At 56.6% G+C, this 11,756-nt stretch overlaps 1 protein-coding gene across 2 annotated transcripts in view; it reads right to left on the minus strand.

Moving 5' to 3' along the window:
- ACSL6 (acyl-CoA synthetase long chain family member 6) overlaps positions 1 to 11,446 on the minus strand; it is a gene marked incomplete at both ends in the record, with an annotated part of 52,617 nt that extends 41,171 nt beyond the window's left edge. For both annotated transcript variants that reach the window (XM_079772354.1, XM_079772353.1), the window contains one exon: positions 11,398 to 11,446. In XM_079772354.1, coding sequence (XP_079628480.1) covers positions 11,398 to 11,446 — 49 coding nt within the window. The remainder of the gene's footprint in view (positions 1 to 11,397) is intronic.
- Between the last annotated feature and the right edge of the window lie 310 nt (positions 11,447 to 11,756).

Below are 11,756 nucleotides of genomic sequence, written 5' to 3' on the forward strand. Positions count from 1 at the left end.
ATCAAAGCACAAAAGTGGCGAAGGCCCTGCCCCAAGTCTGCCCTCCTGGGGATGGCTGACAGCAATGGCTGCCTGCTCTGAGAAGCTGGGTGGTATTGGAGGCGTTAGCAGTGGTGGCAGAGGCTCCCTGGCAGCCGTGGGAGCAGATCTGGCAGGGCCTGGGGCAGAGAGCAGGTCTATGAGAAGATTCTGGTCCCTCAAGGGCCCCTCTGGCCCCCCTTTCATCTGCACACTGGGCGGCGCTAGCTCAGATCAACTCAGAGCCAAGCAGCCCAGCCTTAACCCCCACTCTGCCAGGTTGCAGGAGCCTCAGTTCACACCCCTCTGCATGCCACCTACCCCCTTCAGTCCTGGAGTCTGCCAAATGGGTTGCTTAGGACAAAGCCTCTTTACACATCCATCTGTGACACCGACTAGGGGCAGGGCCTGAGCCACGGGCTGGGGACCTGCAGCCAGCAGGAGTGGCAAGGGTGGAAAGGAGTGGGAATGGGGGTGGGGATGCCAGGTCTCCGGTGCTGAAGAAGGCCTGCATCTTGTCTAGGAGACTCCACCGCGAGCCCCTCCCAGCGGCTTCTCCTCTCTCCACCCCCACAAGGTCGCACCAGTCTACTTGGGGAGAGGAAGGAACCTGGGCACAGTAGCAGATAAAACACCTGCTCAGAGACCCCAGGCAGCACAGCGGTCCTCCTAACACCCGCCTGGAGAGATTTTCCTGGCTTGCTAGGGCGATGGCCATCCTGGAGCTGGAAATCCACACCTGGGCCTGCTGGAACCAAAACTAAGTTCTGAGCTCCCTGGGCACTTCTGGCAGACAGACTGGGACACTGAGGTCCCAGGGACTCTCAGGGCGTCACTCCTGCAAGGTCTGTTTCCACAGAGTAAGGGATGGGGGTAGGATCCGGTATGGCCTATTCTCAAGCCTATTTCCATGGCCAGCGTGTGGCTATGCACACAGTAGGCACGTGATGGCCACTGCTAGAGAGGAATAGGCAAGTCCAGGCTACAGGGCTCAGCTCACTCCCACCCCCTCCAGGCCCTACTCACAATGGGTTCTTCTGAGCCTTCCAGGACCAGCCACTGTCGTCCACCCAAATCCAGCTCACCTCCTCTGTATCAAGACCAACCCAGACCATCCCAGCATCCCGGTGCTCTGAGCTCCCTCCTGAGAGCGGTTTGTACAACCTGCCTAGCAACTTTAGAGCCCATAGACCGTACAACCTCTTCCCTGGGGCTGATGCAGTTTCTATTGCTCAACCCATGGCCTGAGGAGAGCTTCCTGCACCGGCTGCCCTCACTGGGAAGTAGGCCCCCGGACCCAGCCTCCCCAATCACCTGGAGGAAGCTTTACATGCACAAATGCCTGAGGACCCACCTTTGGCCCACAAAGCCCTTTCCCCTTCCTTCTTGGCAGGTCTCCATTCAGAGATGTCTTCAAATAAGACAAAAGCTTCCTTTAATGCTTCTCAGGGCTGCTTCTCGGATAGAAAATCCAGTGCCCACAACCAAAGTCCTGGCTGACAGAAAACTACATAGGATGCCAGGGCCATAGAGCCACAGCAATTCTGCACCAGGAAGTGTGTGACCCAGTTGCTAGGTTAAAAAAAAGCACGAATCTCACCATCACATCCTGACCTTGGCCCAGCATCCACCCTGTCCACACAGGACTCACACCCATCTAAGCTGTGAGAGGGGCTTTCCCTCCACCTTCCTCTTGGGTTTTAATTAGAGTCGCAGAACCACAAATGATTGGGGCAGAGCTGGGCTGAGAGCCTCCCTGAGCCCCACTCACATTCCCCAGGAGAGATGGGCCCATGATTCAGGGTTGCTGGGTTACAGGGTGGCTCACCCACAGATCCTCCCCGAGGAGCCTGATTATAGCTCTGAAGGTTCAATTAAGCCTCTTGAGTGTGGAAAGGCCCAACTGAGGTTGGCTGTATCTGACCATTGTGCAGGGCCACTGTCCCAGCCAGCTTGAACTCTCTGGGAACATGCCTCCTCAAAGCAATTCACTTGCTGTGGGAAGCAGCCTCCACGGCCTCGTCCCATCCCCACATCCGCATACGAGCACCACTCCAGAATCTCACTCACCCTAACGCCTACCTGGTCAGGGACCAGGAGCCCACGTGAGCACAGCATTGGGAAGCCAGGCTCCAACACTTTCAGGAATGGAAAAAACATAACTAGCCTTGAGAACAGAGGAGCAAAGGGAAACACAGTGTCTTCCATAAGCTCTGGGATACACGTTACTACAAATCAGGCCCAACAAATTCTCAGAGCGAAGATGAGCAGCAGAGCTGACCGTGGCAGCGCTCCCTCTGGAAATGCTTTCAGGGTCCGATGACCAGGACTGATGGGTGCAGACGCGTGTCGGCCTCATGGCCCTTCTTTCCACTCCAAGCCCCTGGGGTACTATCGGGGGCCATGGCACCACACAAGCAGGCGGAAACCCCCTGGCCAGGCCCCACTATGCGGACAGCCAAATCCTGGGCTGCAACGTGACCCTCTTTCCCACCAGCTGGTCCACGTTAGGGCTGCCAGGGTCCTGGCCTCAGGAGCAGCGATCCGTTCCCACCACTGGGCCAGACTGATGCCACACTGCAGGCCCTACAAGTAGAGGCTCGGTAAAGGGAACACGGGCTGCTCCGGGCAGGGCCAGGCTCTCAGAGCTCAACTGCAGGTGGCCAGGCCGCAGGGTACAGGATGTGACCTCCTCCAGCTGGCGGGAAGCTCCTTAAAGCAGGGAGAGTCCTGTTCAGATATGGTTGGGGCCGTGGAGCTGGGGGGAGCAAGGGAGGGCTTTGCTTGCTCACTTTTTCACTCAGGAGCATCTGGAAATGCCCTGTTTGAGGAGAAACACACACAGGACAAAACCTGAAGCCCATCCCCAGTCAGAGACGGGGAGCAAAGAGAGGATGAGGAGCAGGGTAGGAAGGAGCGTTCTGAGAGATGGACAGAGTGACAGAAGTGGGTTGCTCAGTCACAGGAAGAGCCTGTAAGATGGTGGGCTCCTGGGAAGGAGGCAGAGGCCTGGCTGCACTGAGAACCGGGGCAGGAAGCTGAGGCCGGGAGGATGCCATTTAGCTGCAGAAGGAAAAAGGTTGTGGTGGGTGCTGTCTCTGCGCCTCATGCCTTTGAAATCAGAGCCACAAGCTAATGGCACTCACCTGACCTCGTACCCTGGGCTTTCAGGATGCAAGCGTGCCCTAGGCAAGCTGTGCCCTTAGATCCCTGCCTAAGGGACGGCTGCTTCAGCCAGAAGCCAACAAGGGTCCTGTACCCACCATCCCAGGTATCGTTGTTTTTTCATAGACTAGGCAATGAGCAGAGAAAAGAGAGTTTTGCTTTCGGTTAAAGGTAAATTTTCTGCACATTTGACACAGCTTCATTTTCTGACTTCCCCAGGGGGAAGTTCCTCTCCTGAATGCCACAAGCAGAAACAAGCCTGAATCTCACTCAGTTCGGCGAACACTGTGCTGGTGGATGAGGCTCTGCCACCTCCTGGTTCACCCCTCAGGAGGTCAGAGCCACACAGTAGCTGCTGCCCCCCTCACTGCCCTCCGGCTGCCGGGTCCTGCTGTTGGCCGGTACGAACCCATGGCATCCACGGGGTTAATGCCAGGCTCAAGCAGCCCAGCCCTCAGCTGGGCAGGGAGCACTGAGGACTCGGGCCTCCTTTTCCAGGCCAGGGTGAAAGGAAGGAGAGGCAGGGGAGGGCCTGCTGCTGGCAGGCCTGCGTCTCTCCACTCTGGGCCTGTCACATGAAAGGGTTTGTATTCCTGCCACTGGCTCCGGCCCGTCCAGGCTGGGCTGTTCTCACCGGAAAACAAAAATCTCTTTCAGACCAAAGCAAAATGAGGCCCTGGCTGGCCCGCGAAGGCTGTTAGGCGTTGCTCCCGCTGACCCACCGAGAGCACCCATCACTTGGATTCTCACTGGCCCACCATTTACCGGAGGGAGCTGGAGGCTCTGTGGCCTCCGAGGAAAGCACCCCGTCAGGAGGGGGCAGTGGGACCAGGAAATGGGATGGCCCCATTCGGACGCTCTGTTGGTTCTGTCCTTTTCAGAAATGAGGCTGGATGGGTCTGAGGTAGCAACCTTTATTTTTATGTGGGGAAACTAGGGTAAGTCTCATGGTGTTGATGGTAAGTGGGGAAAAGGAATTGGGAAAGAAAGTGTGATGTTAAACACGAGGCCTTGCAGTGCACAGAGAGGGCTCTAGGATGGAGGCCACGTGTATCCTCCGCCTGCCACTCACAGTGCTGCTGCCACCAGTGTGCCCTTGCGACGTGGGTGGGGTTTGTGGTAACCCAGAGCCCTGTGTGTGCCATCACCAGCTTCTGGAACACTCCATCCCCAACAGAGACAGCACGACAAGGTCAGACTTCAATCTCATTCAGAAACGCTGCCTTGCTGGCACCCTGGGTCACCAGGAGCTGTCCATTAGCCACAATCTCGTACCCAACGGAGCATGCTGCTGACTCCGGTTAAGAGGAGACACGGACCCAGCAAGACCATTCAGCCTGAGAGGCAATCTAGGACAAAACCACTTAAGAAGGAATTCTGAACCAACAGGAGGGTCGGTGGACACACCACAGACCTGCAATCCAGGAGAAACGGCCTCACCAGCCTCTCTCTCCGCCCAAAAAAGTGCCCATCTCTGATGACCAGCCAGTTGCTCCTCTCCTCGGATCTTCCTATTATTAGCTGGGGCCACGCTGTGTGCAGAGAGTTCATGCCCCGGGGAGGAGGAGAAAGGACACTTCAGACGGAAAGGGGACTTCACAGGTCACAGGCTTCCCTGCTGTCTGACCTACGGCAAGGATATCGGAGACACATGGACCCAATTCTTCCACCAGCCCACTGGCCAGGGGAAGACCGCCTCCCCCCCCACACACACACAACCACATCCCCTTCCCTCTGCCCCCCCAGACAGAGCCAGGCTTTGGGAGACAGCCTGCAGGCAGGGAGGGGGCTGAGGATAGGTGAGTCGAAGGTGTCCCCTGAGAACCACATCCAACCTGCTGGAAGGTACTAAAGTTCACCATTAATACTGCAGTTCTCCAGCCACTAAACAGGGTCCTTGGGTCTAGGTGACTTCATGCAGGCCAAGTTCTAGGGGCCAGAGCACTGCCCCTTCCAAAGTGAAGGGGTCACTGCAGGCCTGGATGGGTCCCAGCTGAGGGCCCTTTGTCTGTGCTGATGACTGTCTGCCTCTCTTTGGACTCTAGGGCCTCGCCATCCCACCCTCTAGCCACCTCCCTGTCCAGTCTCACTGGCTGGCCCACATCCAGTCTTGCTGCTCTCTCTGTCCAAGCTCTGACTGCTTTCTCATCCCCATCTCCGTCAGTGCCGTGTAGCCTCTAGCTGCCTTGCTGTTCTATCTCTGGTTGACTTCACTGTCCCTCCCAGTGCCCTTCTGCCTACTTGGCAGGATCTGCCAAGGATTGTTTATTGCCACGGCTGGGACAGGGGTTGGTGGTCAGGAGGAGCCCCACAGGGGAATCTTAGACCCAACAATGGAGGCAAAAACAGGACTTTGTCACAGGACCAAATGCTGCTGGGCCCCACCTCCAGGCTGCAGGGTCCTGGGAGTGGGCCAGGCTGCAGGGTCCTGGGAGTAAGGCAGGGTTCCTGGCAGGGTTCGTTAGTGGGATCTGTCCCAGAGCTGCTCATTCAACCTGTGCTCTCTTCATTCCTCCAATAGCCATCAATCACTAGGTCTGTTCCTGGCCCAACAGGTGCCAACCCAGATTTGCTTATCCCAGGATCTGAAACTGAGATGCTGATTGTTCCCTCACTGGCACCATCCTGGCCTGGCTTCCTGCTCTAAAGCCCCGGGAGATAGCTATCTCAGAATGCATGCCTGAATGGGCAGATGGCAAACCGGAAGCCAGCCACCCCCAACTCTCCACAGACACCCCTAGCAAAATGCTTTGAGTAGCTGTTGCTAAAATAAAGGTGTCTCCAGGAAGAGCAGGTGAAGAGACACAGGGGAGACTTCTTGGAATTTGAAATCCTTTGGGCTCTGAGATTACAGATTGGGTCTCAAAATAGCTAGCTCAGCTTGGCTCAGAATTTGTCCCAGCCCACTTCCCATCTTCCCTCTTCGGCCTGTCACAGACCCCAAGCCTCACATGAATCAGAAGCCGCACAAAGGAACTAGGTCTGGGAATGACCACACCGACCATGGGCTCCGAGAGTAGCTGGGAGATGATGGTGACCACCCCTGCGCATGCTGAAGTAACTCCCAGGGACCAAAGTAGCATCTCACCCACAGTGCTCCCATCCTGGGCCCAAGGGGTGTTTAGGGGGAGCTCTGGTCAGGCCAAGGCAGGGAGTGGAGTCATCCCACCAGACCATCCAGTGAGCTGTAGACCTTGACTGGGGCCTCCTTTCAGCTCTGCTTGGCCAGAGCTCCCAGCCTACGGGGAGACTGGAAACTTGGAGCTCTAAGGAAACAATAGGATCTTGTCCTCAGAGACACTATGAATGATGAAACCAGTCACCCTGCAGCTGCAGGTTCCATCATTCATTCACTCATCAAACAGCTCCTCCTCTGTTCTGGGTTCTCAGCACAAAGAGCTGTCCAGTGAAGGCTGACCTGCCAGGAGTTCACACCTGCTTTCCCCTACTGCTTCTAGCATACGGGCATCGGCACCCATCTGGCATAGAGCCTGGCCCTTAGGAGGAGCACACTCAAGGTTTGTTGTTTGTTAATCAACTTGTGGTGAGAAAACAGCTTATAAAATACATAATCCTATCCTATATAATCCTATATAATAAAAGCATAGTATGTAAATCGACCTAACGGCAGAACAACCGGTCGCTATGACACGCACTGACCACCAGGGGACAGACGCTCAACGCAGGAGCTGCCCCCTGGTGGTCACTGCGTTCACACAGGGGGAGCGCTGCTCAGCCAGAAGCCAGGCTCACGGCTGGTGAGTGCAGCGGTGGTCGGTGGGAGCCTCTCCTGCCTCCATTACAGGCGGGTGGTAAGGAGTGAGGGGTCCCGATCTTCGAGAGCCCCAGACTGCGAGAGGGATGTCTGACTGCTGGCTTAGACCTGATTCCACCAGGGATTGAACCTAAGCCGGCAGGGGGATATCCCCCAAGGGGTCCTGGACTGCGAAAGGGTACACGCCGGGCTGAGGGACTCCCCCCCCCCCAACCCCCCCACCATGCACAAATCTCATGCACCAGGCCTTTGGTTATTAAAATAAGCTATTCTCAGGGAACTTCTCATATTAGTCATGTATGCAATTATGCTGATGCACACCGTGTGCCCAGCCCTCGGTTGGGGCATAGAGAGGAGACCCCTTGGCCCTGCCCTCAAGAAGATCAAAGGGCTGGTGGAGGAGGCCAAAGGCTGTAGTTCAGTGGGACGTGTGCCACCAGGGATGCAGATGGCTCATGGGGTGCAGGGACAGTGTCACCTTAGCCGTCCACGTGCCCAGTTTGGGTTGTATGTCCTTGATGCACTCACTACACAGAATGAAGTCCATGCTGCCTGGCCTAGCATTCTAGGGCCTGTAGAGACCAGCCCTGGTGACCACCCTGAGTACGTCCCTCATTCCTATTGCCAATCTTTCCTCACAAGGGTCTGTCTGCCCGGAATGCCTTTTCTTCCCTTTCCTTTCTGGGCAGCCTATACCCCCTTTCAAGAAGGCCTGATTCACGTTGCTATAACTTTAGCTAACACCAATGAGTCCTTTCCTGTGTGCCAGCCACTGCTCTTGTCACTTCACACCTGTCCTCTCTTAAACCTTCCCCTGTCCAAGGACCGCTGCTCCCTTGCCTGTGCCCACTGACAAGCCTGCTGAAGGGGCTCAGGTGCTGTCTGATCATACCTGGTGGCCCCTCCCAGAACTGGGAGTCTGACAGTGGGGCCTGGCTCACAGCTCTTAGGAGCTGCTTCCTCGGTGAAACTCCCTGTATCTCAGTGCCTCATCTATTAAATGGGGATAACAGCACTGCAGTGTTGTGGGGAGGATGAAAGGAAAGCTTGGGGGATTGTAGAACGCAGTGCGTGACACATGGTAGGTGCTCAGGGAAACAGCAGTCAAGTCAGCATGTCTGCAACAACACTTCCCCCATAAAAAAACTCCCCCCACCCATAGCACTTTATTCAGCAAGTATCTGAGTGCCTGCCACGTGCCAGGCACTGGCTAGTTACACAGTGCAGCTTCTAGCATACAAACACCTATAACTTTTGCCACTTTTTGCAAATAAGCCAGAGCTTCGTGCTCACTTATCCTGCTTGCTGTGTGTATGGGACAGTCCTGGGTCCCAACTGCGGCTGAGCCAAATTCAGCCTTCTGAAGGTCAACCTCTGAGCCCTTATCACAAGAACGGAAAACTATCCAGAGAGCAGAAATGGCCTGCTCTGCTGCCCCCTGGTGTCAGTGAGCTCTCACTGGAACCACCCCTGTATCCTACCACAGGCTGGGGAGGATGAGAAGGCACTGAGGTCAGAATTCTCCCACATGGCGGTATACCACGTGCAAATCCAGGCTTTCTTTTGTGAGGTTGGTTCTCAGTTGTTCTGCTTGGAGTTCCACCACCTATCGAGGTCCTAGCTGCCTTCTTGGGCCTTCTGGTATGGCCCCAGACCTCATACCATCCTCCACCCTTATGGGAGCTCAGGATGGGGGGGGGAAGGGGGGAGGGCGAAGATCTGATAGGGCTGAGCTGAGCCAGGCTGTGCAAGTCTGCACCTGCCCTGGGCACCTACAGCCAGCTGGCTTCCACACCAGACTCTGTCACCAGGACCACCCCTAGGGTCACAGCTGAGGACTCCCACCTTCCCTTTCCTGGAGCTCAGCCTCAAATGGGCCACCCTTGGGCCACCTCTATTTTCACACACATCACATCAGCCTCCCGCTGCTCTCCCAGGCTGCACTCTCCCCTTGCTGGCTCAGCCTGGCCACTACAGCTTCATCGAGGGTTTCTCTGCCCCTAAATGAAAGCCTCTCCTCCAAACCCCCCTCCCACCCAGACTCCAGCCTCCACCTACAACCCAGTCACGAGACCCTGAAGACCCATCCCCTACCATGGTTCTTACTCCACACCTCCGATGGCCTGATTTTCTCCACCTGGAGTTTGGCCTCCCTGCCTCTGACAAACACCCTTCGATGCCGCAAAAGTCCACTCAGCTGTCACTGCTGGCTGGGCAGATGCTTGAGCAGACCGGGCCCTGCACAAGGGCATGGGGCTGCATCAGCCTAGAGAAAGGGGAGCCCTCTCAGAAATTCACCCACTTTACACAGTGGTGCCATACAGGCAGGCAGGAGTGTCCGTCCATTGCCCCCATAGGCCTCTGAGTGCTGGCTGCACAGAGACCAGGCACAGCATGACTCATGCTGGATCTATTTCATCCATTTCCCTGTTTACTACTCAACACACAGGTGAAATGTGGGCTGGCGTCCGCAGTGGGAGCAGGACAGATGCAGCCCTGGCTCTCCAGGGCTCAGAGCGCATGGTTTCCTCTCCCAGATAGTCCATTCCTCCTCTGGCGGCTCCCCCTACCCTTTTCGTCCATCATGCTCTCCCTGTGGCTCCGCAGGGGTAGTCTTGTCTCCCTGGGGCCAGATTGTGGCAAAAAAAAAAAAAAAAAAGCACATAATCCTTCTAAAGGATGACATCACCTTGGGAGTCTCCAGTTTCTGGCTGAGCCAAAGGATTGTGAGAGCAGCAAGGCAGAGTATGTTCTCAGTTTTAGCTTAGGAATCCCCTCTGCCCCCAGAGAAAGGCCGAAGTCCCAAGCAAAGTGGACACGTGATCTGGGCATGCCCCAGTGTGCGTCTGGGCGTTCTATCCAGTGAGTGCACTTGTCTCTTAGACCAAGTGTGGCATCTCTGAGGAAATTCCTGTTTCCACTGAGAAGTTTGGCCCCTATGGAGGCAGCTGCCACTTGTGCCAAGAGTCGCCCTGCTTGGCCACTCCATGGTCCTGTCCAGTCCCTCAGGAGGCAGTTTCCCCATTCGGGGAGGCACCTGACCACGCTGGGAAACGCTCTGAGACTCTCACCCAGGCAATAAATGGTGGCTGTTACTATCACCATCGTTTTTGATAACTCCTACTCCTTACCCCTGACCCAGCTCCAGCCCTGACCTTGCCTGTTGGATGAGCACATCAGGCCCAGAGTGGCCCTGCATGGACACTGGCAGACAGAAGGCGCTTAGGGAGAGAAGGGGATTAGAGAGGCCTCCCCAGCTCAGGGGAGGTGTCCCTGTGGTCTGACTCGGGGCAGTGGGCAGTGGGTGAGAGGAACTTGGGCCACTAATGTTCTAGTTTCAGGTCAAACACTTAGCAATGATTGATCAGTTAAAACCTCAGATGGAACTCCAGTCTTCCAGATATTATCTGTGGAACACTGGGCAAATCAATTAATCTCTGAACCTCAGTAAAAAGCAGAAAGCACCACCAACCTCCTAGGATTTGCTATGAATATTAAATAACATGCAAAGTTTCAGGTAAGAATTCCAAAGGGTGGACTCCCCCGCTTTTTTGGCTCAAAAGGAATCTTTTTACCTCCTGATGCCACTGTTTGAATGTAAAAATAATAAACACTAAAATTCATAGAGCGTTTGCTCTGGGCTAGCTCCGGTTTAAGACCAGTTTGAGGTTCCAGCATTTCACATACATTATAAGGCTGAATCTGCACAGGAGGGTGACGGGGTGGGGGTGGGGGGACCTTTAGTGATATAACAGAAGGCTCACAGAGGGGAGGGCTGGTGCAGGCCGCAGAACTGGTGGATAAATGGGCCTGTGAGGAGAGCCCAGGTGTGTGTGGAGGGAAGAGGGAGGAGTGAGCAGGGATACAGAAGAGGTCCTCACAGCCTCCTGAGAGATTGCAGGGGTGAGGGTCTGACTCCTGTGAGGGGTGATGGGGACACAAGCCCTGGGCAAAACTGAGGAGCCAAGTGGACCCCGCTTTGCTGAAATCTTGTACTCTGGCTGAAGGTGGGCAGGGAGGGGTAGTGAGGAGACTCCCTTACCGGGATCAGGAAGCCCCAGGTCAGTCCTGGTTACGTTGCTGACCTTCTGCAGGACCTCTGGGACCAACACCCTCGGTTTCCGACCCTAGAGATGGATAAGGAGGCACTAAGTCCGTCCCAGGATTTGGCCTTGGGGGACGAGTGGGCTCAAGGCCTAGTCTGATGGTCCTCGCCATAAGGCGAGGGGGCCGCGAGAACTGGAGGGACGTTGTCGTGGGGTCGCAGAGAGCAAGGCCCCTAATTTCTGCAGACCCACCCCAGCTGCTTCCCAAACCCGCCCGGCGCCCGCCAGAATTTGGGGGGTGGTAACCTGGGAGGCCTGGGGGAGGGAGGGCGTGAAGGGACGCCTTGGCAGCTGGGGCTGGGGGTAAGGGACAAGGACAGGATAGGGGCTTACCCGCGAACAGCCAGAGAGAGCCCCCCGAGACCAGGAAGAAGGTCAGCATGTCCGTCCGCGGGGCCGGCCTGGCCCGGCACAGCCTCCCTGGCCCGCAGCCCCGCAGCTCCGCAGCCCAGCAGTCGCCGCGCCGCCGCCGGGTATTTTTAGCCCCCGCCCCTGCTCCACAGCGCCCCCTCCCCGCGCCGCCGCAGCCCAGTCGGCCGGAGCGGGAGGGCGCCGCGCGCTGCGCTGGGAGCCCGCTGCCTGCCCGCAGCCCGCGGGGGTCTAGGGCGCCCCGAGATCGCAGGCGCAGCCGAACTGCCGAGGCCCCGGGCAGGCGGGGGAGGGCCGCAGCGCCGACTTGCGGTCTCCGCCCC

The sequence above is a fragment of the Cnephaeus nilssonii genome, assembly GCF_951640355.1.
Source record: "Cnephaeus nilssonii genome assembly, chromosome: 5".
Taxonomy (NCBI): Eukaryota; Metazoa; Chordata; class Mammalia; order Chiroptera; family Vespertilionidae; genus Cnephaeus; species Cnephaeus nilssonii.